At 42.2% G+C, this 24,613-nt stretch overlaps 1 protein-coding gene across 1 annotated transcript in view; it reads right to left on the reverse strand.

Moving 5' to 3' along the window:
- PTPRG (protein tyrosine phosphatase receptor type G) overlaps positions 1 to 24,613 on the reverse strand; it is a 383,561-nt gene that overhangs the window by 54,250 nt on the left and 304,698 nt on the right. The window contains exons 9-13 of the mRNA XM_030227885.2: positions 22,379 to 22,563; positions 20,339 to 20,447; positions 18,577 to 18,626; positions 15,441 to 16,236; positions 8,669 to 8,801 (exon numbers count right to left, since the gene is read on the reverse strand). Of these exons, the coding sequence (XP_030083745.2) occupies positions 8,669 to 8,801; positions 15,441 to 16,236; positions 18,577 to 18,626; positions 20,339 to 20,447; positions 22,379 to 22,563 (1,273 nt within the window). The remainder of the gene's footprint in view (positions 1 to 8,668; positions 8,802 to 15,440; positions 16,237 to 18,576; positions 18,627 to 20,338; positions 20,448 to 22,378; positions 22,564 to 24,613) is intronic.

Below are 24,613 nucleotides of genomic sequence, written 5' to 3' on the forward strand. Positions count from 1 at the left end.
AGAGTTTTCTCTACAGTAACTTACAATAGACCCAGCAGATGAGTAGGAGATGCCAGTAGTACATGGCATCCACTGCCACTGTAGTTATGAGAAAACCCACACTCCTCATGGCATATTTCTGAGCACTTAAAACCTGTTCTTAATGGAGATTAATAGGAACATGTTGATATTTTAAAAAATATTTGCTCAAACTTATGCATTGCAAACTGTTAAACCGGTAGCTGCACAGATAAAATCTTGCTCTTTTTTTTCCAGATCTCAGCATTACAACAGCACTGGGGAAAGCATTTCTAGAGGAAAAAAATACGTCTGCAATTAATCCATTTAATTAGTTCCACAGAGACAAAACATAAGATTGATTGCAGCTGTGCAGATCCCTCCTTGCCTGACCTCAGCTGCCCTTGCCCATTCTCCTTTGCTCTCTGTGCAGAAGAAAGTATTTTTGGAATTGTTGGGGAAATTCTGCTACACCTCTAAACAAAGCACTGAGGAAAGGTGTCAACAGGAGTTTTCCAACTTGCTGCCAAGACTTTTGTATAAGCTTCACCCCCTTAGGATGGCCTGTGGGCAAACTACAGCATGAATGTCTCAGCTCTTATGGGCCACATCATATAGCAAATTAAAAATAAAAAATTACACTTTTGTGTTTGAGAGTTTTCAAGGTCACCAACATGATATTTTGAATTCTAGTCTTCCACCCAAAGCACATATTGTCCTGTTTTGTGACTCATGATTGCACGCTTGACATTATCTTTCAAAATAAAGGTGATGCACATCTAGGCTCCCACTGAGTTCAGTGGCCACATCCATAAAAGTGCCTGCAGGAAGATGTTCATGCAACTGACCCATAAGCTTCAGTTTAAGAGTGACAGGCAGGCTCCTAGCCTGTGATTTACAGGGCAATTTATCACACTGCACCATCCTTCCTCTTGTCTCACACTTCAATGTGTGCTTAAAGCTGGCACTGCAGGACTGTGGAGAACAGGCCTGGAAGCTCCTGTGAGGGATCAGACTCCTGTGGTGCATCCTCACTGGAGCTGCTTAACTTTGTCTGAAACCTAGAAATGATGGGAATTCTGTAGACCACCATTTGATTGTCTTTCCTATCATTTCCTGTTTCTAATGTCCAACAGAATTTTCCCTCTTGCTGTAATTTAAGCCAAAGGCCCCTGACATCTGCAGCACAATGGGGGCAGAGGATGATGAATTCATTGCAGACCCCTTCTATGTACTCAAGCACTTGTTTCCCCTGTCTGCTAACAGCCCTGCCTGCCCCACCTGATGCAATAATCTTCCTTGCTGAAAAGGTGAATCACATAAAAAAAACCCAGAGTCCTCTGTTATTTACACCCGGAGATACATCAGCCTGCTATAAAACTGTATTTGCTTTTTATTTACAGGACAGCTGAGAGGAGAACACTGATTCCTGAATTTCAGACAAAGGCTGGCCATATGGGACACAGGAAGAAGCTGGCTTCAAATATCTGGCAAGAAGAAATTTGATATTGCAGTTACAGACTCCTGAGAACCTATTTAAGATGATACAGGTTCCTCAGTCATGTGGACTCAAATTTACAATGGCAAAATCCACTGTAGCAGGCAGAAGTTATTCAGGAATCACTCTGTTAACACCAGTGGGATGGCTCAGGTCTGAAGGAAAATCTAGACAGTCCTATCTCCTTGAAATGGGCATTCCTGGATTGGAATGTGATTATTGATTTTGGTCCTGATGCTCTATAATTAGAATTAAAAGCACTATTTTCTGAGCTTTGTCAATATCCTGATAGTTCTGGAAATCACCACTCATCTCCATTTCAGCTTAGCAAAAACCTTTCATTTCTCAAGACAAAATAGGTTGGTTTCTAAAGTGGCAGGCCACTATTGGCCTCACCAGAAAGGAAATGAGATTTTGTAAGAATTCTGTTTTGTGACAAAAAAATTAAACCTAGTGTTAATTAAAAAAGAGTAAAAGTAACAGGCAGATAATGAGAGAACATGCCCCTTTCCACAGTCAAGCTCTTAACAGATCATCCAGCATGCTTAAAAAGCAACTTTCCATCTGCAAATCTGTCTCTCTTTTTTGTCTAATGAGCCTGAGTTAGTCTGTTCAAAAGCCCAAATGGGCATCTGGGGCCAATTCAGCAGCAGGGGATCTGTTACCATAACAACTGATAATTCCCCTGATTTCTGAAAGGCCCTAAAGTAGCCTTTTGGGAAATGGTCATGGAACAAGAAGTTGTTGAGGGATGGTTGCAGGTGCAGGTCCTGGGCTCCTCTGCCTCAGCCTTTCCCACATGGAGCCATCCCTGTGTCCCACCAACCCTGGGACCAGCTGGGCTCAGCTCCCCTGCAGGAGGGGACAATAAAACCCCTGAGCCAACACCGTGAAGGGCAGCAGTGACACTCTCCAGTTTGGTCTTGGGTTCTACCTGAGGCTCTTGCCCCAGGCTCTCTCCTGATGGATGAAACAGCACAGATGCTGCCAGAGAAGTTTTCATATTGATTTTCCTCATAAAGGAAGAATGATGAGTACTAAAAGTATGGTCCCAACAGCCAGAACAAGCAACCAGTGGCTGCCCTGAGCATCCAGCTTGAAAGTGAGGGTGTGATGTCAGCAGAGAAGATGAGGTCATGTCCCAGAGTGGGATAAGAGGGAGCTGATCACAGGCCTGCTCCCTTTTAATGAAAATGAGCAGCATTTTTTGAGATACTAAACACAGAAGGGCCTAAGATTCAGTATGTTTACCTCTGACACAGACAAAATCTCACACAACGTGGATCTTCTGCAATAAGAGCTGAAGTGCTTTTCCTGCATTGCCTGGATTGAGAGCAGATCAGAGGACTCCAGATCAGGCTAGGCTGCATCCCATTTACCAGGCAGTGATCTGCCCCATCCCTCAACATATGAGACTAAATGTGGCCATTCCCAGAGGAAAACAAAGGCATGACTTGGTCAGTATGAGCAAGGCACAGCTGGGGACTAAAAAAAGAGATGGAAGCTGCAAGAAGTTTCAGCTATGCCACTCACCTCCATGTTTATCCTTGTCTCCCTGAGAAGCTGCCTTTCTCCAGGGAGAAGGGAAGTCTCTTGTCCTTGTGAATTCTCCTCAGTGCCTGTGGTGACACAAGCTCTGGGGCACTGCCATTGCTAAGATGAGCACAGGTGCCTGGATGGGGTCCTCAGGCATGGCTGAGGACAATGTTGGGGTGAGCATCCCCATCCATCCTTCTCATTCCTGCCCTGTGCTGCTCCCTCAGTTATGCTGGTACAGCTCTGTCCTGTTACTACATGAACCAGACTGGGAGCTAATCTGGTTTAAATCAGGACATGAAAACTCCTCTCATTTTTTTAGAAGTTTTTTTTATAAAAACATGGATTATTTCACAATCCAGCTCCTCACATGGTTGTACAAACATTTGCAATGGGATCACAGAGGGCAGAACAAGGGCAGGAACAGAGGACCCTGCCTGAACTGCTGCTGCTGAAATAAATACTCATGCAACTGCATCTGAGGCATTCTTAAAATTAACACCCAGGGTCTCAGAAAGTGTTACCACTCAACATCCTCCATGGGTGAGAAAATGAGAAGAATCACAAACATTTTAGAGTAAGCTGAAAGAAGCTTTTATCATTGTAAGCAAACAATTTTACAATGGTCTGTAAATTTGCAATGTTCCTTTTCCAATCAGTACCGTAGATGAACAACACGTTGTGTACTCATAAAATAAAACCTAGAGATAGGTTCAAATAACAATTTCAGCACTTTTTACAACCTGGTACAGGCAGAAGTTATTTTTTTTTCCTCCCAATTAAGTTGTAACACTCTCTTAGCTAAGCAGCTGTGCAAGCTCCCCAGAATTTAACACCAAAAGGTAGCTGTCTGAGGCATGGCTATTAGACATGGTAAATATGTGGGTTCTTTATGTTGCAGTTTTTGATGCTATATTACAAGTTGATTTACAAATACAGCTGACCAACCTTCTTCATTGCTATTTCACCAGTGTCAGAACTCAGATGCTGAAATATTGAACACCTGAGCTTGCTCCCAGTGAGATCTTTGCCACTGAGTTCAACAATACTCTCAACCTGTAAGTGACTTGGCCTGAGGTCCCAGAGAAATCAATGAGTCAGAAAAAAGAGCACATCTCCTGGTGCTCAGTGTGATTTCTCCTGCACAGAAAGGTCCTGCCAGAGAAGTACAAGGCTCTGTCACAGGACTTGTCCCAGTGATTCAGTTCAATTTGACAGGATCCTTAACAAAAACTTAAGAAAATTCTCTCTGTCTACTGAATCCTATAGGGTTTTGCCTAAGGAAAATTAAAGACATCTTTTTCCCAAGCTGTCTCCTATACACACACAGCTATAAAACAAGCAATGCAAGCTTGCTTGCTCTTTGAAAGGCAGCAGCTGCATTGTTCCAAAAATCCCCCCCAAAGTAAGCATATTAGCACTGTATAAACAGCTTGATTTAATAAGAAATGCAGTACAATATTCCCACTTTGTCTTTGGGATCATGATGTTGATTGTGGCAATAATTCAAGGTGAATTATGGTATCTGTTCAAAAGAAAGAAAAAGAAAACTCTCCAGCTATAGTTGTGAATGAATTTCTTCCTCTTAGCTGAAAATGAGAAATGGCTATAATTTAGTTCTCATTTAAAAGTTGCTGTTGGCTAAACTCTGAAATCTTAATTGCTTCTTAATATTCTCTGCTTATTTTTTCCCTCTGAAACCACAGTCTATAGAACTGTAGTGTTTAGATTAAAAATCAGAATGAAAAACAAACAGTGGAAGGTTACCACACTCTCCTAAATATGTTCTTTTCCCCCCAAAGAACAAAACTTGCTGTGTATCAAAATATTTCAGCTGATTTCCTGACTCTAGTCACCCTCCTGGCACCAGTGTGAAGATGAAAGTGACACTGACCCTGGGTTTACCCCTAAGTGTCAATACTCAGGACTTGTTCAATTTGCTACAGAATATAGTGGAAGTTCTAAAAAAGACGTGTTTCAAGCCATATTACAGCTCAGCATACTATAGGAACTCATCTTGCTACAAAAAAACTGAAGTCACACTCAATCCCTAAATAGTTTGGAGGTCACTACCAAACACACCCTGCAGTTCTCGGAGCTCGTAGCAAAGGCTGTGAGAGTAACAGTGGCAAAGACTGCAGACAATCCAAGTCACATTTCAAACTGACCTTGAAGATCTGCAGATGGATCTCATGATACTGAGTCTGGGTATAAAATCACAGATGCAAAACAAATGCCCAGAAATGCAAAAATAAAGTGTTTGGGAAACAGCACCTCATGACGCCCACGTTTTAATGGGCTCTAGACGAGCTAGCAGTGCTCCAGTGGAAGTCCTAAAATCCCAGGGTACAGTTTTCAGAAACACTCAGTTGTTGTCCCTACAGCACACAATTTCTGGAACCAGTATGAAAGAAAAGAAAGCAGAAAAACAAGTACCATTGTGCCACTGCAAAAGTGAATGGTGAATCCATATGGTGAGCAAAACAAGGGTCTGGTCTCCTCACCTTTTCTGTCTGCTAAGACTCAAATTCTCAACTTGGTGCTAAAAGAAATCAATTTAAGCACTAGAGGTCCTCGGAGCAACAGCTCCCTTCATCATGTCCATGACAGCTCAAGGATCAGCCAGGCCAGCCTTTCCTCAAGAGGAATCAAAGATGCACAGAAGCAAACTGCAAGTGCAGTATCATTGTCCCTCCTGCCCTGGGAGCCCAACTACCAACAGCCCACAGCGGATGTCGTGGCTCGTGGTCACCCTGTGATTGTGCTCTCCTCATTTTTCTGGGATAAAAGGCAGCACAATTTTTGCAGCTTCATTATGCTGACCTAGTTTATCTTCCACTCTACCAACTTAAAATCACACAGGCCTCTTTGTGCAGCAGTGCCATTTAAAGTACTGAATCCAGGAAACTTTAGTAGAAAGGTAATTCAGAGCTCTGCTTGCCTGCAAGTTCCCATCCCTTTTCATTATTGAGATGGTCACCACACAAAAAAGATGGAAGTGACCCTTTCTCTTCAACATTACTCATATTCTTTCACCATTTGTCCAGGATCCACATGAAAAGGAACTGAGAACAGCAAATTACCTCTGCAAATAAGCGAGTCTTCTTCAGAAGTGGCACAGATCATTTCCAAATATATTCAGTTACAAGAAGTCTCTAAAACACAGCATGGAAGCTCAACAGATGGAAAAAGGAAATCTTCATCAAACAATGACAGTCTCCTTTTCAAATAAAGGGAACAGAAAATGAAGCTTCCTTACAAGAAGTCTTCTTCACAAAACTTATTTCTTTGCTTATCGCGGAATGAGCCACAGAGAGACCAAACAAAATAAATGCTTTGCCAAACCTTCCCAAGCAACTTCTCTAACTCCTTATGTTGGATAATGGGGCACTATGAGATGGAAACAAGCAGAAGGGTCTGCTTCATTGTTCCACTTATGTCACCACTGGTCTCAAATCATCTAATTCCACAAATGCTCAAAAATGAAAAAAAAAAAAATTTGTTTTACCCTCACAATGCATTGCCAAGAGCAACTATGTCTCTTCTGCTTCCTCTTGTTCTCTGGGTTTTGACTTAAAATGTTTTTTTCTAACACCAAAACAAAGTACTGCTGTGCAAGAAAAGACCCCTTGGTCTAGCACGCCTGTCCCCTTGAGGGTTATCCTTTCATCACAAGTGTTTCTCTGCTGTGCACTTCAATACCATATTTCCCTTTCTGGAATATCTGTCTCAAACTTGTTTTCATGCCATTTGCTTTGATGGTATTATTCAGCAAATTATTCCATGTGTTGCCCATTGCATCTTAAGCTAAGTATTTTTTCCTGAAAATGCAAATTACTGCTCCTTTCAAACTTCTAAATTAGAGTCTGCAGTGCTTCAAAATCTCTTTTTTCCCTTACTTTAAAACACTCATAGAGGTAAACATTTTTTTCCCCGAGGAAAGGCAATCACATGAAATGTGATGAATGAAATGCTGTGCTGCTGCTTCAGTGACATGGTCTGCGCAATGTGAAATGTTACTTGGAATGATTTGTGTTCTGGTTGCTTGTTGATTTATCCTATAACACACATGTATTTTTAATACACTCTCTGTATTTGATAAAAATCTTCAGAACTAAAAATCTTCAGAGCTATTTGAAGGCAGTACATGTGTTATCTCAAGTTTGTTCCTTTATTTCTTGCTTCAAATTTATCAAAAAACTTTGCTACACAATGTAATTTTTATGTCTATATTTATTTTTAATCCCCACCAACTTTAATATCTTTTCAGGGATGGTATTGTTACTCTTTGAGTAAATTAAACACAAATTTTACAATGATTTCTCTTGCTCCACTAATGAAATAGCAAAGAAATGGAAATATTTTGCAAACAGTGATAGGTACCAGCATTCTTCTAGACAATAGCTCTTAGCATTGCATTTCAAAACCTTTCTGCCTTAGAAGAGCATTTTGTATCAACACTAGATAAATACTATTAATCCTTCATCCCAGTGTTTTGAGATATACCAAATCCTTCCAGAACTTGCCTGTGAATTTCACCAAGTTTAGTACTTCAAATAAAGACAATATATATTGAAAAACAGGATGATACAATGGGATCTTTAGAACCTTTCCTATTTCAGCTTTTGTGCATATACCACTGCAATTTTTATTCACCATCTTACTGCAATGATGTTAATTACTTACAAATGTTAATGGAAATTATTTTCACAAGACTATTGCCATCTACTTATTAATTCTTTTAAACCTTCTCAGCCTGAACAATTGGGCCAACTAATCGTCAGCAAAATGGGTGTACTGAAAAATAGCTTGGTACATTTGAAATGGATTTTGTAAATATAATGACCAATGGGCTGGTATTTCCCACCAAAGCTACTTTATCCCAGCTAATCAGATTTTCAAATCATTCCTAAATACCTTGTATGTGGCTTATCCCTGGTTAATGTTAACTTCCAGACAAATGAGGTGCCTCTGGGTTCTGATTTTGACATGAGCAGGTGCTGCAGGTTTTGTTTACTCTAAATCAAATGGAAGGGGATTTGTTGATGCTAAACCTGGTCTCCACCACTGAACCAATGCCCACTGGTGTGAATGACAGCATCTCTTTATAAGAGGCACTCTTAACTTTCAAGACCTTGCAGGGTGCGCTTCTGACCTCTTCACCAATACTAGAGAGCATGCCTGTGGAATGTGAAACAAGCTTACCCCACTTTCTTGAAGTACAGTCAAAGGAAAGAAAGAACTGCATAAGATTACAGAGGAGGTTTGTGGCAAAGACACCCATGAAACCAAGGCCAGTCTAACTGGGATTTTCTACCACAACCACCTTTCCTGAAGGCCAAGACAAAGATAATTTTTATAGCTACTTCAGAGGGACTATTTGTCCCCAGTATTTGTCACCATTACAGCTGGCTCTACCATTGGTAGAACTGTACCAAGCTCATTTTCATGACATAAAAATCAGTATTTAAGACAGCTGAATAGTTAACCAACAAAGCTGTTCTAGCACCCAGAGAACTATCTAGCGCATCTATCACCGTAACTTCTAATAAAATAACAAAACACAGGACCACATTAAAAACACCTGGAATGTGTTTCAAATCCTAATCAGTTTCATTGGTAAGGAAACAGGCTCACCTCCAGTAGACAAGCACAGCGATGAGAAGGATGAGGCACACGAAGGTCAGTGCTGAGACCACAATGAGTGGGATGATCCATTCCATTTTACCAGGAGAAGGTCTTGTGGCCATGCTGGAGCTGTTCTTGCCAGCTGTGTGTTGAACACATAACAAAACAAATCACTGGGTGTAAAAAAGAATTACTGTGTGGAAAAATGTAAACAAAACAAATAGCTTATCCCTTTTACATGCTATGAGTAAACAGAGCAGAGATCCTCTAACTGCAGGGTGGGACTCCATTTGTCTTCAGTCTGAGACATGAGAGCACAGAAGTATGGTGTTTATTGCCACATATGGCTAGGATTTTACTACTGCCTGTAATTACGGTCTCTTAGACACTTTTAGGGCTCTTTCGTGCAAGCACCTATTATCAGATGTAGAGTATCCCCCTGAGCCAATGCTGTGCTCTGTCACCAGTGTTTGCAGATAAATGTACTCTGTTTCTCAACAGTGCAGGACAGCCCTGTTTGCAAAGCTCTGTGTAATACTTAGCTTTAGAAATAAATTTCTTGGTTACCATCTTAAAATAAAAAATCCTCAACATGTTGGGTGTCATGTCACATCATTTGCAGAATTGTCACAATCTGGTGGGTTACTGCATACGAAAGCACTTTTTAGCATATGGATTGTCAAGATGGGTGGATGAATGAATGGATAGGATGTGTTGTAACTGACAGAAGAAATCATTATGCCACAGCTTTTGAACAAAATTAAAGTTCGTCAATACCCTGAGATCTGGCTGACTTAACTCTGCTTCACTTTTTGCATGACATCTCACTAAAATTATTGTATCATATATAAGAGGAATATCTACAAGTTCTGCAAGTACTGGAGCCAGTGAGCATGGACACTGCACCAGTGTATTTCAAAAGACCTCTAATTTGTGCAAATTCCTGTAGACTTGATGAATAAATTGGTTTAGACAGAATGATAAAAGAAAAATGCAGAAGCGGATTCCATATCTTATTCATGTTTCCTAACAAACAGGCCGTGGTTGATCAATACCTGTCAACAGGACATAATGGGAAAGGATTAGTACAAACAGCTTCAGATTTCAAGGAGGATTGAAACATGCACACTTGACTTCTACTTTTAAGCCTGTGTGAGTCTTTCCTTACCAACATGTTTCCTTGCCCTCACTCAGTATTGTATTATCATAGCTTCCAAAACTGCTGCAAATCCTACCAGAAGAACATAATTGCCTTTTCACCATAGGCAGGCAAAACACAGATAATTGGAAGTCACCAGATGTCACATAACATGAAGTCATACTCTATTTTAATAGCATTTAGATTATACTCCTCCATAGGCAGGAGTAAAATTCAACTAACGTGGAAGTAAAGGTTAATTGTAAATGCTTTTGCCTGACTGCTGAAAACACAGCAAGGCTGCAGGCTGCTGCAAGCCCAGCAAGAAATCTTCCTAGTTTTGAGAACTAGGCTGATAGAGGTAATGCCCTTTAGCAAGCAGCCTAAATGATGTGCTAATCAGAAGGATGTTTGGGGGAAGTGAAGGTGCACTTTGATTGAACATCTTTGAGTTCCTTGACTAGCAAAGAATAAGGAAAAGAGCAACCCCCAAATTAGAGCAAATGCTTATTCTCTGTATTTGCCAAACTTATGAAATGCTAAGTCTTGAAGCATCAGTTATTACCAGTGCATTTCAAATAATTTAAGAGCAGGAAAAAGAGTAAGCCTGTGAGGTGTTACTAATCAGAATAGTAAAAGGGACAAATCAAAAAACCATGTGATGTAATGAAACTTTGTAGGCGAGCCAAATAGTCCCACCACCTCATATCCATTAGGGTGTTGTTTCAGTTCTCTCCAATGACAATATTCTGTTTAGTTTCACCTCCACATCTTTCAACACAAAACCATATGTTTCTGTTTGCATGGGAAGAAAATTCAATTCCATTGTAAGCACAGCATGGGCTGGAGTCCCAATGCACACTGTTAAATTCTGCAGTGCTCACGATGCTCCTCTTAGTCAGTCTAGTGTGGAGAACACACAAATCTGCCCCTGCCAACTCTCTGTACCACAGATGTGAGGAGAAGAAAGTGCTCAGTTTGCTGAGTGCCAGAATAGCAACTGCCATTCCCTAACGCTGATGGCTGGCCCTGAAATTCCAGTTGGGAATGCTCAAGCAGTGATGTGCTTCAGAAGAAAAGACACGGTTCCTCTGCTGGCTTTGAAGAAAAAGTCTAAGGTGTTTTCCACTGTTTAAGTAACGTGTTGGGAGAGCTTAAACAAACCAGTGCCAGTAAAACTTGTACAAGAATGGCAGCTGGGGCCAGAGGTAGAGCAGTGCAGCTGGAGAGCTGGTGTCTGTCTTGAGTGTCATGGCAAAATAGCCTAAGAAAAGCCAGCATGCTGGAAAAAGATGAAATGAAAACACACACACACACAAAAAGACAGATCTGGGTCCCTACAATTTCCTGTTCTCCCATATAACAAAACAGTAAGAAATAAAAAAATAGTCACCATTTCATTCTTTTCCAAAGCAAGAATGTCAAGCCCTGGTAGTGTCAACAGCGTATCCTTGTAACAGTGCCCACCATAAGCTGTACTTGGCAGGGGATGGGGGAAGCTTAAAAAACGGACTAGGAAACTCCATTTTTGCTAAGAAATGTAAACAGTTTCCAGTGGCATATGCCTTCGTTGAATTAATTCAGTTTGCCTTTTACTGGCTTGGAATTCATCCCAGTAGGAAGGAATAAAAATTATTACAGCATATCTCTTTCAGGAGGTCCCACATGATCCAAACCCCGGCACTACTAAATCTACTCCTGCGTCTGGAAAAGTCCATAACTTCTGTGAACCACCCATCCAGCAGCTCCCCCCAGGCACTGGATGGATGAGCCCTGGCACAGGGAGTACTGGATGGCATCAGGCAGCCAGGGAGGCTCTGGCAGTGCAATTCTTGCAAAAAGGTCAAGGTAAGAAAGAAGCATTCTAGAGTTTGTGAAATGTGCTTTTTTTCCTGCGTATTCTTGGAAAATGGTTCCTGAGAAAAGAAACATGTTTATTTCCCTTAAGTAACACTGCTTGCTATAATAAGCAACCATAGCTGTACTATATAACCTATCTAGTTTTATCATTCCTTGCCATTGCACAAACTGCCAGGACAAAGTTCTGTTTGTTGTACCATTTCAGATACCATTAACCAAAGAAAAGCCCTGCTGCTGAACTGCCTCAGACCACAGGGTCTGAGAAAGAGAAAGTCAGCTTGCTCATCTTTCCCTTGAGTAAATGAAGTTATGAACTTATACAAAGGTATTAATTAATTATGGAAAATAATATGGGCCATATTATTAAATGATGAAAAGGCAAACCCATGTTTCTTAAAAAAGTATTACCTTTGATACAAGCTTGTACCATGGTGCAGCTGTTACCTCCTATTTCTTCAAGGCACTCTTGCAACATTCAGGCTTACAGGCTGGGCACTACTAAGCATGGCTTTTCACTGCTTTGTAACAGATGCCAATCATATTTAATCCTATATCTGAAATTCATAGTTTGCAGGTATTAAATAATTCAATTCTTTTATTTTCAAGCTATTCTGCTGTTTGCTCTCATAAGCTACCATGTAAAAGCTGTCTGGACACCATCCTGATTAAGGTGCACAGGGAATCCTTCTGGAGCAAGGAGACTGGACTAGCTGATTCCAGTGGTCCTTCCCAACTTTATGCACTCTGTGATTCTGTGTGAAAATGGCTGAAGTGCCACATGAAAATACAGCTTAATAATCCTTGCTGCAGATGGAGAAGAATTACACAGATGTTTAATTATGCTAATGAGGTAATCCCTAAAAGGCTTTTGTAACCTCAGACCTGGCAAAGACTGCTCTAAAATCCAATAGTCAGTCTTTGTTAAATGCATACATCAGGCTTGAAATTTAACCCTGCACATCAAGATCTCTCTGTCTCTAAAATGCCTCCTCTCATGGGAGGAACTCAGCAGAGGTGGGTGAACACTGAGGGATGCGGGAGCTGGCTGAAATTTGGATGAGGAGTCAAACCCATCTGTCTGTCCTCAGGGCCAGCTCACCACTCAGGCTTTTGCCCCTACCCCACAGCTATTACTTTGCTTACAACAGCCTACTCGTTCACTCCAGCAAAAAAAAAAAGGACCTATTTAATTGTCTGGTACAATCAACCAAAATTCTGTGGGATAGTATCTGCTTTAGCCTGATTAAACTGAATCATCTTGGGTTCCATCTTTTCCCCCTACTTTTCTTTTTTTTTTTTTTTCCTCCCTCTTTTGTCAGAGTGTAATTTTAATTGCTGTTTTTCTGATTTCCAGGTTTCAGAGCCATGGACAATGCTGAGCAGCTGTGTATGTAACAGTTGCAGCTCAAAAGTACAATTAGTCTAATGTGGGCACCAAAACAGAGAAAAGGATGATCAGGGAAATGAAAGAGAAGAATGCAAGCAAGCATTCAGTGACAGGAGAAAATCATTAGCATTGGCCAATACCACAGTCAGAAAGAGGCCAGTGCCATTTGGAAAGTAATGACATGGCCTCAGGAGAGGTGTGTGTGTGTATGTATGTGTGAAGTAAGCACTAAAAGAAAATGAGCCTTGCTGCACTAATTGGCCTCGCACTTTCCCTGTAATTTCTCATGAGTTCCCTGTTCTCCTCTAATCATGCACACTCATGAGTACTTCCCTCTTCAGTTATCTCCTTACAACTGCTAATTCGATGCTATATAATTAATTTTACAAATGTGCATTGTTATGAAACAATTTTCTACTCTTTAAAATGATTAAACTTTCTACTCACAAAAACATTTTTGAAACCTTGGCAGCTTTTAAAAACCTGCTTTTAAAAGATGCAGAAGAGAAAAGATGCATCCAAAAATGTTTCTGCCCTCACATTGGGACAGAGTAAACTGCAGAGATGCGTTCTGCTTACTTTGGAAGTGGCCTTAACAGTCTTAGCTGTGCTGCTGCTCAGGACTCCTTTCAGACACTTCTGGCAATGCCCCCTTGGCTTCACTTGTCTTGATTTCAGGCTTACCTTGTTATGGAAAACCTTTAAGGCCCTTTCTCACAGGAAGAGGTCTTGCTATGGCTGGAGTTTCACTGAACTCAACTCCTGGCATGAGTTAGGTCAGGTCTGTCTGTATGAATTGCAAATTTCCACGTTACTGGGGAAAACAATTCAGCTGAAGCAACTAGTCTGAGGCTTTGTGCTAGTCTAATTCACCAGCCTGTGTCTTTGGTAACCTAGATCCAGCAAAGCTCCTTCTCCTGCATTCCCAAGTGTCTTCTCACAGGGTAGCACTCCTTACAGGCCTCCTTCCTAACCCAAAGGTGATTAGGGCAAGTGGCAGGTTGGAAACTGCCTGACAGGCATCTCAGACTTTATTCAGTGGGAGCACTGGCCTTTGAGGGTTTCCAGCTGAGGAGTAAGAAAAAGAGCAGTGTATTTAAAAAAAAAACCAAACCAGCACAACCTGTTGCAGGTTTCTCAGCTTCTGCATTGTTAATCTGATCTCTGAAAGAACAGTTATGATTCACAGCATTACAGACTGGTCAGCATTTCTGTAACAAATGCTATTAAAGACTGGATTTAGTTTTGTTTTTTAAATTGGTTCTGAGCTACAACTGAATGCACAATATCTGCATTTTTGTGTTTATCAATGTAGGGAAAAATAAATATGCAAGGCTTTTCCACAGTACTTTAGAGCAGCTTTGATGGAAAAAGAAAATTATAAAACACTCTACAGATTAGCAAAACAAACAATAGTAGTAAAAAAACCCCAGAAACAACAAACAAAGAAGTGCACTATCTCATAAATGCTGTGGTAATACAGATAATCACTCCAATAAATGTCTAATAAATATAGCAAGCTAAATCTAACAAAATAAATCTAAAATAAACCCCCATGTACTCCATGTGCCTCCTGCATTTTTCCTCACCAGTGCCCGGAGCTCCCCAAGCAGGAACACGTGTGGACATTCCGTGGGAGCACCATGAGGGACCATGAGCTTGCAGAGGCCTGTGCAGCAAACCCTGACCACACCAGGCTTGGTGCACATGCAGATCTCCTGGGCAGGCTTCCAAGAGGCTCTATTTGCTGTGCACACACTGTGGAGCTGGTACATACATCCAGAGTTGGAGTGTACAGGAGCACTGGCAATTCTCATCAGGACAAACAGAAAATAGGTGAACTCTGCCTGGTTAAGATTTTTTTTGTTTTCCCCCACAGAAGGTGCCTTGTTTTGGAAGATCAGAGCATGTAGGTTTTGTGTTGAGAAATAAACCAGCAATGATCCTTGATTTGGAAGAATATCCCAAAGCCCAGTCAGGGAGAATCCTGCAGATAAACTAAATTAGCGAGAAGCACATATACCAAACTTCCTATGAAATGCCAGTTCAGCACAGCAGCTGCTCTTCCAAAATAATTTCACAACTATAGTTCATTGCATTCCCTCCCTTTCTCAATAAAGTTCTTGATGTAGCATGTTGGGAATGAAAATTTTTCCAGATTTTCTCTTCCAATAAGCTACAAGGACCATGAATCTGTCCCAATAAATGGATATTCCTTTCCACTCTGCCCTCCCCCCCAGTAACAAGTTGTGGGGTTGGGTCCTGTGACAACCCACCACTCAGATGTAGCCAGACACCACAAAAATGCTGTATCTACTGGAAATCAGTGAGGAATTTGGATTGTGTTGTTTTCCAACACTTACATGGTAAAAACGGTTTCCCAGAAGATCACTCACCTGGGTTAATGGTGATGAATTTGTTATCTGAGGGATGCTCCTCTGGAAACCTGTCCATCTTTGGAGGAGGATTTCTTGTTGTCTCTGGTCTTCTTGGGATCTTGCCCGGGTCCAGTTCGTCGGTGAACGCTGGTGGCACTTGGGTGGAAGGGAGCAGCTGGGGCTGAGTGTCGGCTTCGGCAGAGCTCTCCTTCTCCACACCTCCAGCCGTGGGGGCAACGTTTTGGTTTGGCACTTCTCCCGGTAGGGTTTTATTTCCTTCTTCCTCAGCAGTCCTGTTGGGGGAAGCCACAGCCACGCTGGCCTCTGTGCTGTTGCGTGCCTCTGAGGCTGCCGTCGCCCTGCTCTTCTCCTTCTTTTCAGCATCCTTCTCTTCCTCTTCCTCGTGCTCCCGCTCCCCGTCCTCGCTTTCACTCTTTTCATCCTTCTCCCCCTCCTCAGCTCCCTCACCATCCTTGGTCAGAGCCGAGTCCCGCTCCGGCCCTGGGGAGGCGGCGGCGGCCTCGGTGGTGGCCACCACGGCGCGGCCGGCCTGCTTGCTGGGGGCGGCGGCCGCGGGCAGCCGGGTGGGCCACACGCTGCTGGGGAAGGAGGAGATGCCCCCACCGCTGAAGCCCAGCCCTGCCAGCAAGGTGCTGGTCACCACGGAGGCCACGGTGGCCTGGCTGCCGCTGGAGGAAGGGCCCATGCCCGTGGCCATGGACACGAAGGAGAAGGGGAGCCCCGAGGAGGTCCAGGTGGAGGAGCCGGAGCTGATGGGAGCCATGTCTGCTGAGGAGGCAGGAGATGCTGTGGGCTTGAGGAGATCATCGGCAGCAGAGGGGAAGAAAACACAGCAGAAAGCATCAGCAGGGGCCCAACATACCACTTGGGGTCATTCTCTTGCTTTTCCCTCAATTTCACACATGTGCTAGTCTCCTATAACCAGAGATCCAAGACCAGCTGGTTGAAAGGCTGAGCCAGGACAGAACATGCCACAGAGCGACCAGCAAACCACAAAGAGAGGAAACCTCCCCACCTTCACCACATCATCATTAAAACCCTCTTTATCCTTATCTTGATTTTACATCAAGACCTTCTCCTCCCACATCACTACTGACTTGTGAGTAACGTTTCCTCTTGGGGTGAGAAGAATGTAAAGGAGTTTAATGAGTTCAGCTGCATTACTCACAGTGCTTTAATCCTCAGAAGACAGGAGTTTAAAAATACAGTGTTACATAACGGCTGTCCCAAAATAATGGCTGCCAGCGTGAGCATCCATGGCTGCTGGGGCTGCTCTGACAAGGAACTCTGGCTCTTCCCACGCACGTTGTGAGGGCCTCAAAGGATACTATTTTTATTTCCTTAATTTACCCATCAGGATTATTCTCATAAGGACTGGTGTTGCTGTGAGGCATTGCTCTTGTTAGCAAAGAACTGCAGCATGGCCATCTGGGCACTCCTGAAGGACTCGGAGAGCATCAGGAGCCCTTCAGCAAGCCACCACCACATCTGCCAGGACCTTCAGGCTGTGACACCCAGGTTTTCCACATCCACAGGACCGTCCCAGGCCAGCACTAGTGAATGAAAGGCAGGACTGGCAGTGCCTGCTTCACTGAGAAAAAGCAGGTGATGAACTATGGACTTTGCATCCTCTGCACCCTGCCAATATTATTCAAATGTCAACCCACTGCATGCAAGAGGGTCCTGTACACTTGTGTGTGCTCTGCTGTAAATAAAACCCCTCTGTACACACATAAAGAACTAAACCTTGGTCTGTTCATAAAGAACTAGTCCAGAATTACATGTGGAAAAAGAGACTGAAGTGAACTGTCTAAAGACAAGGAATAATTCTGTGGAAGAGCTGTGTCAGCGGTTCCTCTGGACAACCTGACCATTCCTCCTCTCTGAATTACTGAAAAATGTCTCACATTATTGAGTCCATCAGCAGGAGGACCTTTTAGCTGGAAAAGTACGCACCAAATGAGGACAAAAAAGGGTTAAACAGGTGCTGCTGAACATTGAAAAAAATGTAAAATGTTTATTTTGGAAACTGAAATTTGTAACTTTAAAGTATTTCTGCACCTCTCTGCAATTCCCGGGTTCAGTCAAGCTGTGTAGTTGAAATGCTGCAGCAAGCCAAGCAAGGCTGCTTTCTCACATTATTTTTGACCAGCTGCAATCACAGAAAACCTGAGATCTCAGATGAAAACCTGTGCTTTAGAGATTTCGAGCCAAAACTTTAAATAAGCATCTAAACTTTCAGGTACTTATCAATCTGAATCCCTAAGGCACTGTGAGATTTGCTTTTTGCTGGCATGAACAGTCTCAAAGCTGGACTGAGTATTAAAATTTGACAGCAGATTTTATGTATCTAGAATACCTCTATACATCATTAAACAAACATAAATCATTCAAATGCAAGCTTTGTATATGTTATTTGCTTACTAGGGAGTATATCAAACTGGATCAGAATAAAACCAGAAGCAATGTACTTAGAGTAAATTCAATAGTATGAATCCAGCCCATAAATCTGACTGAACAGCTCAGTACAGCAGATGCCAAGAAATTTAGGTTATGGATAGTTTATAGTTTATTTATATTAAATAAACTAATAAGATGGCTTCAAAACTGAAACAGTGTATTCCACTTTTACTGTAAATGTACCAACATTTCTGATTCTGGAACACAAAAGTTGGCCTCAGTGACATGGTACAGTCTCACCTGAATTAAAATAAAACAAAGACATTGTTCAGGCTTTATTCACACAGTAACAGGTATCGTTAAAGCACTGGAAGAGCAAAGATGCTGTGTGTCAGACCTTATTTCTGTTGCATATACTTGTGCTCATACAGTTAATAAAATATATTAAATTTATTTCCACAGTCATCATTAATATTTTACAAATCCTCTCTAAATGGGTTGAATTTAGATTGAGGAAAACTTTTATGACTTGATTCTCCAGTGGTCAAAGGCTGTCAGAGCATGAAGCTAGAAAACCATTTCATATTGGAACTGCATTTTATGCTATAAACCCTTCTGTGACAGGTCTGGACACCCCTTCCCCAGGAGAGCTGGGTCCTGCAGATTTCCAACATCGTGCTGCCACCTGGTGGGAAATGTCCCCAAATCCCCGTTCCTTAAATCCATCACTTACCACTCCTGTCTTCACAATTCGGGTCCCCTCGAAAATTCGAGTGGTGTTAGCTGGGGAGGGAAGAAGAGCAGCACATCAGGGCAGGGGAGGAGGCAGAGGAACAACTGCTAAACCACTGCTCAACATGGGGCTGCAGAATGCAGGTACAGGGCTCAGCCTGGAGGAAAGGGAACTCAGCTCTTTGAGCATTACTCACTCACTCTGCGCTTGTGTCTAAACACAGACTTACCTGCCTTTAATTACCCAGGCCTGGCAATGCCAGCTTACTGACAAATTCTTACTGATAGAAAACAAATTCTCTCCTTCAATCCCAAGCTGGATGAAATAGCCTGACTTACACAGGAAGCAAGAGTAGCTTGATGATAATAGCTTTTTTCTGTCCTTACAATATTATCATTTATTGCTATATATCTGAACTACAACTACTATCAACCTCTGATAAGTGTTTCGAAAGCTTGAGTGGATTAATTTTTTAGGTTAGAGATTGGGTACAGCCAGAGATTAGAACAGCAGCTCCTTTTTGGGGACTTGGAGGAGGAATCACATCATCTGCTCCCACTGCAGATGTGTGTATCACTTTCACAGCATTGGATACTGGGCTAGAGATTCCAAAGGATCTCCTACAGAGCTGCCAGTAATGCTCTGCTCCTAACTGTGATTAAACAGTTATTGTAGTCAAACTTAAAAGAATTTTCCATTCCATCATCCAGTAAAAGCTAAGCAATACATCAGTTTCTAACTTCTGCCTTGCACTTAAAAGTGAACCCTAAAACACCGTGGTGAGGTGCCAAGAACAGAGCTCCACATGAGTTGTGACTTGGACAGGACACTTGTCTGATCCTGCTCTCTCTGCCACCACAACAGAACTGAACCATGTCCATAGCTTGACATCCCTCAGACACTAAGTGCTAGCAAAGCAGGATCAAACCCCCCATACTTTCTGAAAATGACACTAAAAAATGCCCGTGTTATTTTGTTCCATATACAGCATCAGATCCAAGTGACAACTCTTTGCTTCTTCCTAAGGATTTAAACTTTTAACTCTCTGCTTGTTTATTCTTCCATTACCCATTTTGAGGTTTATGCATCTATAAGCTGAACTGGGAGGGAATGCTCTCATCAGAGGCAAAATTTGCCCTACTTAATAAAAAATGTCATAATAAGTTCCCAAGAAGGAGCAAAACATTAGCACTTAAAAAACTCTAAAATAATCAAGTTCTTCTACCAAATCTCAGCTTTACCAGATTTCTCCAATAAACTTAAAATGAAATCTATGACAAAGGACAGCTTATCATCTAGTTCTTTTGATTTTCTTTAAATATGTATGTTTTGGAAATCACTGAGGTTGTGTGCATGGTAAAACCTGGATGCCTCCACATGTGGTTGTCAAGGTAGGACTGATCTCCTTTCCTCTTTACATAAACCAGACACTGATCAGACTCACATTCTGTTAGAGCTTTGCCTCTGATGCGTAAGCAGTCTCTGATGAATTTGTTTCAGAAAACAAAGTACCAAGAAAAGCTCTAAATTCTCCTAAAACACGACAAAACCTGACAGTGAGAGGTGTAGGCAAACCCTCCTCACTGGAAATGAGATTCAGATCAAGTCATTTGCCACAATATGAAATTAGCATTGTCTACATGCATTCAAATATCTTCTGAAATAACTTCACACCACATTGCACTCTACAAAAAAAAAAAAAATTAAAATTAAACAAACAAAGAATAGTTTAATGTAAAAATTTGTATGTGGTTTTTTTTACCTTGAAAGAGCATAGTCTGGCTAAAGTCACTACGCATTTCATTTCGGCAAACTGCTTGAACTCTGAACAGATAAAGGATGTCAGGTGAGACATGGCTAATGATGGCCTTCTGTTTAAAAAAAATAGATATTATTCAGTTTTTTACCCCCACAGTACTGTCCAAGATCAGTTTGAAACATATAAAGCATAGTTCTAACACAGAACATTTATGCCATGTAAGACAAGCTATATTTCTACACAGAAATATTCAGTGGTTCCCTGGGGAGGGCAAGGCTGAAGGGATGCACCCAGACACTGCAGACTCTGCTCATGAGAAAGAAATGAACATGTCCCACATCTGTTCTCATGACAGCCCTCATGCCTCAATGTCTCTGCTCTCCTCAGAAAAACTTAAAACTCAAGTCATTCACCTTTATAGCAATTATAAGAGGATTTTTTTTTAGGTAGAGATCCATGACCCAAACACAGGATAAGCCCAGAAAAGTCACTGCATATTCAAACTGACTATTTTGCTACAAACAAGCTCAGGCAATTTATGCTGGTGTGCTATGCAACCTGATGGCTGAGCATCCTGGGCTGGGATATCCCTGCTTGCTCCTAAACCTGAGAGTTGGCTTAGTCCACAATCACATCAGTAGCTACATGAGTCACTTGAAATACTTGTTATCTCTACAGCAGAACACTGTCTAGCTCTGACTCAAGATGGGACAGCCCAGCTGTATCTGCCAGAGCACTGAAAACAATCTTCACTTTCCTCTGAAAATGGGTTTCCTCTTCTCTGCCCCTAAAATAGACTAAGATGTCATTGTTGTCTTAACCCAAACCTCTGCTGAACAGCACAAGGTCTCACTGCAATTTATTTCCAAGCTATCACTCCATCACAACCCTTGCACTTGTAGTTATTTCTATTACATAAAACAGGATGCTTTCATGGTGCCCACCTCATTTTTGCTGATTAAGGCTCTCCTCCTTATACCTGATTAAAAAAATCTCCCTTAAGAGTGTGAAATTATGACAAGAGAGAGGTTACAATACATCATAACCTTGGGTGCCTTTCAATGGATTCCTTTCTGATTTCATGAGGCAGATTGTTCCCTAATGTGACCCAGATAACAATGTCTAGTGGGGAAATTGGAAATATAAATGGAAATGAAGTAAAAGAAGCTTCATCTAAGGGAATAAGAGAAGTATTATTGTATAACTGATTGAATGGGCCCAGAGGACTGCGTATTTGAAAAAAAAAATATGGTAACAGTCATTAGGAATAACACTGTGCTGCTGCATTTTTCATGTGCATATACAATTACTGATTTCATTATTCTAGAGGCTTTCTTTGATTAACAATAAATGGAGGCCTTTCAAACCTGAATATGTCACTCTGGTTTTATATGCAGAGAATGTTAAGGACCAGTACAATACTTGCTTCCACTTAGACAAGAATGACAAGCAGATGAAATCCTAAATGGAGGAGATAGAGCAGTGTTTCCATCTGTGCTGGAACTGTCTTGCTCTTCTCTCTTTTTCTCACACTGCCAGATGTAGGCAGTGCTTGTACAGGGCCACTCCAAAATAATCTTCAAGCCCTGACTATGCAACTCCTGCCTCTGGCAGCACTTACTGCCAGAAACTGCTCCAAAGCCTGCAAGGGGCTGTGCACAGTGAAATGCCTGAGCCCAGGAACAGATTTTGGGGGATCAGACTTTTAATGTGAAAATCTGTAAGTTGAACTCAAGCCAAAAGGTATTCAGAGCCTCACCATTTCCCGAGCCAGCTGCTTCTCAGCAACACTACATGAAAAAGTGTCTGCAGATTCAGTCCTTCATGCACTCACATAAACTATAAATTCACACTCCAGTGTTTGGGTAGCCTGTTAGACAAGGTTCAGCTAATGCTGAACATTTAAATAGCAATTCATCGTGGGCCAAACATTAGCCTGCCTGTAAGGTAACAACTGCTTTCCTCCTCTACCCCTTCTACCAAGAAAATAACAACATTAGGGTAGCTTGATACATATGTCTGGGGTTGATGCTGTGCTTTTACCAGGTCCTTGTCACTATCCTTGGTGAAAGTCTTCTCCTTTTCATCTTCATTTTTAGTCCAGCTGTATGAGATCATGTAGTTCATGATTGGAGGGTGGTAAATGGTTTCTGGCTGGTTCCAGGTCACCAGTAGTGCTGTCCTGTTCACAGGCTGCACTTTCATGTTGACCGGAGGAGTGCTACAAGCTGAAAAACAGAAGGAGAAAATATGAAGCTTTTCTAAATAGCTGAGAGAAAACAAACAGAATGAACAGTGCCTCACTCTAAGAGCTAGGTTTTTTCTTCAATGCTCTGGCCTACAGTAACAGCTTAGACTGCAATCCACTGAGACCAATGGGATTTAATACCACCTGCAGCTGCTTTCTGCTCTCCAGAGTAAAGTGAATGAGAGAATCCATTCTCTGCAGGCAGGTTGCTTAGCTCTCCACTTAATTCTCAGTCCTGACATTTGCACCTACTCTTTTACTTGGTGACTGAAGAGCTCTGCACTGGAACATTAAGAAATACAGTGGACCTGATCCCCAGCTTCCCTCATCCCCACCCTCCTGCTGGGAAGGGGTAAATACCCCAATGTGCTCTGCAGGCCCTGGAAAGAGTTGAAACTTCTGACAATGTGGTCAGTAAATGTTCTCTTGTTAATCTAGTACATTTTTACAGTTACTTTATATTCCTCCTCCTATATATCTTTCTTTAAAGATGCTCAACAGCTTGTCAGTAATGTATTACCAGCACAGGGAAGTGTGGCTCTTTGATGGCCTTGGCCATGTCCTCTGAGCAGGCAGAGGAACCCCCAGGCAGCCCTGCCTTCCTGACCCTGCCTGCAGCCTGGAGGCACAAGTCACTTCCCAGCCATGCCCAAGTCAGTGGGGACATCAGCACAGGGACAGCTTAACCTCTGGGGAAAAAAACATGGCCTCTGCTTCCAGCAGTGCCAAACCCAAAATTCTGCAGGGCAGACCAAGCCCAGGCCCAGAGAAGTCCGGGCCCTGGAGGAGTGGGGTGTGCACAGTCCCCTGGCAGCGCTGAGGAAAGTCTTTTCAAGGAGTTGCCAGGGAAAGGTCTGGCTGGGGATGCACAACGCTAGATGGCACTCACATGCTGTGGGAAAACTGCATCATCCCCTCCCCAGCTATAAAGAGTTTAGATTTGTTTCCCAAGCTTTAAAAATCACGTTTAAAATACCCAATTCAGGGCAGATTTTCACATTCTCTTTCTCAGTATAAACCCTGAACCAAAGAAAATCACTTGCAATGATACCTAAGCACATGTGCCGTGGCAAAGGAGCTGGTCTCTTCTGACAAAGTGTCACTCAGACCATCAGGCTGACACTGCCTGCAGAATTATTTTTCCCAGTTTGACTTTTCCTCTTAAAGCCAACACATTGAGCTTGTTTGCACTCTGCAGGTTTGTGACTGCATGTATATTTGGTCATTATTTCACTTCTAAAGAGTCCTGGCAGCACTGAAGGGGAAATACATCTATTCCTATGCCTGGACTTGCAGGTTGGCCAAGCAGCACTGCTGTTGTATTACTGAAATAGCTACAGTTCTTAAATAAAAATGATTAAATGCTTTAAACACCAGTATTACCAGTACAATAGAAAAATACCTGTCAAATGCATTTGTGCAGTTATAACTCACATTTTGCAGCTAGCAGAACAAGACAATATGAATTACAGAAATATGCTTGGGCAGGAAATATCATTGATATCTGCTCTTGCCATGAGGGGTGACAATCCTGCTGTTTTGCAGTAGATCCTTCTGCTCAACCCAGAAGGATGATCCAGGAAAACAAAGAAGAAAGCATTGGATAAATGTATGTAAGTTTCTATTTACACCAAGCTGAAGGGATCAAAGCAGCACTTGGCTGTCAGTGCCACAAAGTCAGAAGCCACACCATGGCTTCCCTCTGGCTCCCTCCTGGCCCCCCAAAGCACAGCACAAAGGTGGCCAGGACCTGGATGAGATGGGACAGCCAAAAGCCACCTCTGTTATCACTTTTTACAGAGCTCCCTGATCCTTGGTATGTCTCTTCATGCTCACCTCTTTCTGCTGAGATGGTCAGATCAATTCTCCCTGACATGACTGTTTATTGATAACTGCACCAATAAATCATAACTGCCCTCTTTGACGCCCTTTGTCATCACAGAATTACACTTCAAAATGCCAGGCCAGCCTTTCCTGCTCCACCTAATCAAATCCCATCAGAGACAGAGCCAGGGTGAAGCACTATCAGA

This window comes from Serinus canaria, chromosome 12, assembly GCF_022539315.1.
Source record: "Serinus canaria isolate serCan28SL12 chromosome 12, serCan2020, whole genome shotgun sequence".
NCBI lineage: Eukaryota > Metazoa > Chordata > Aves > Passeriformes > Fringillidae > Serinus > Serinus canaria.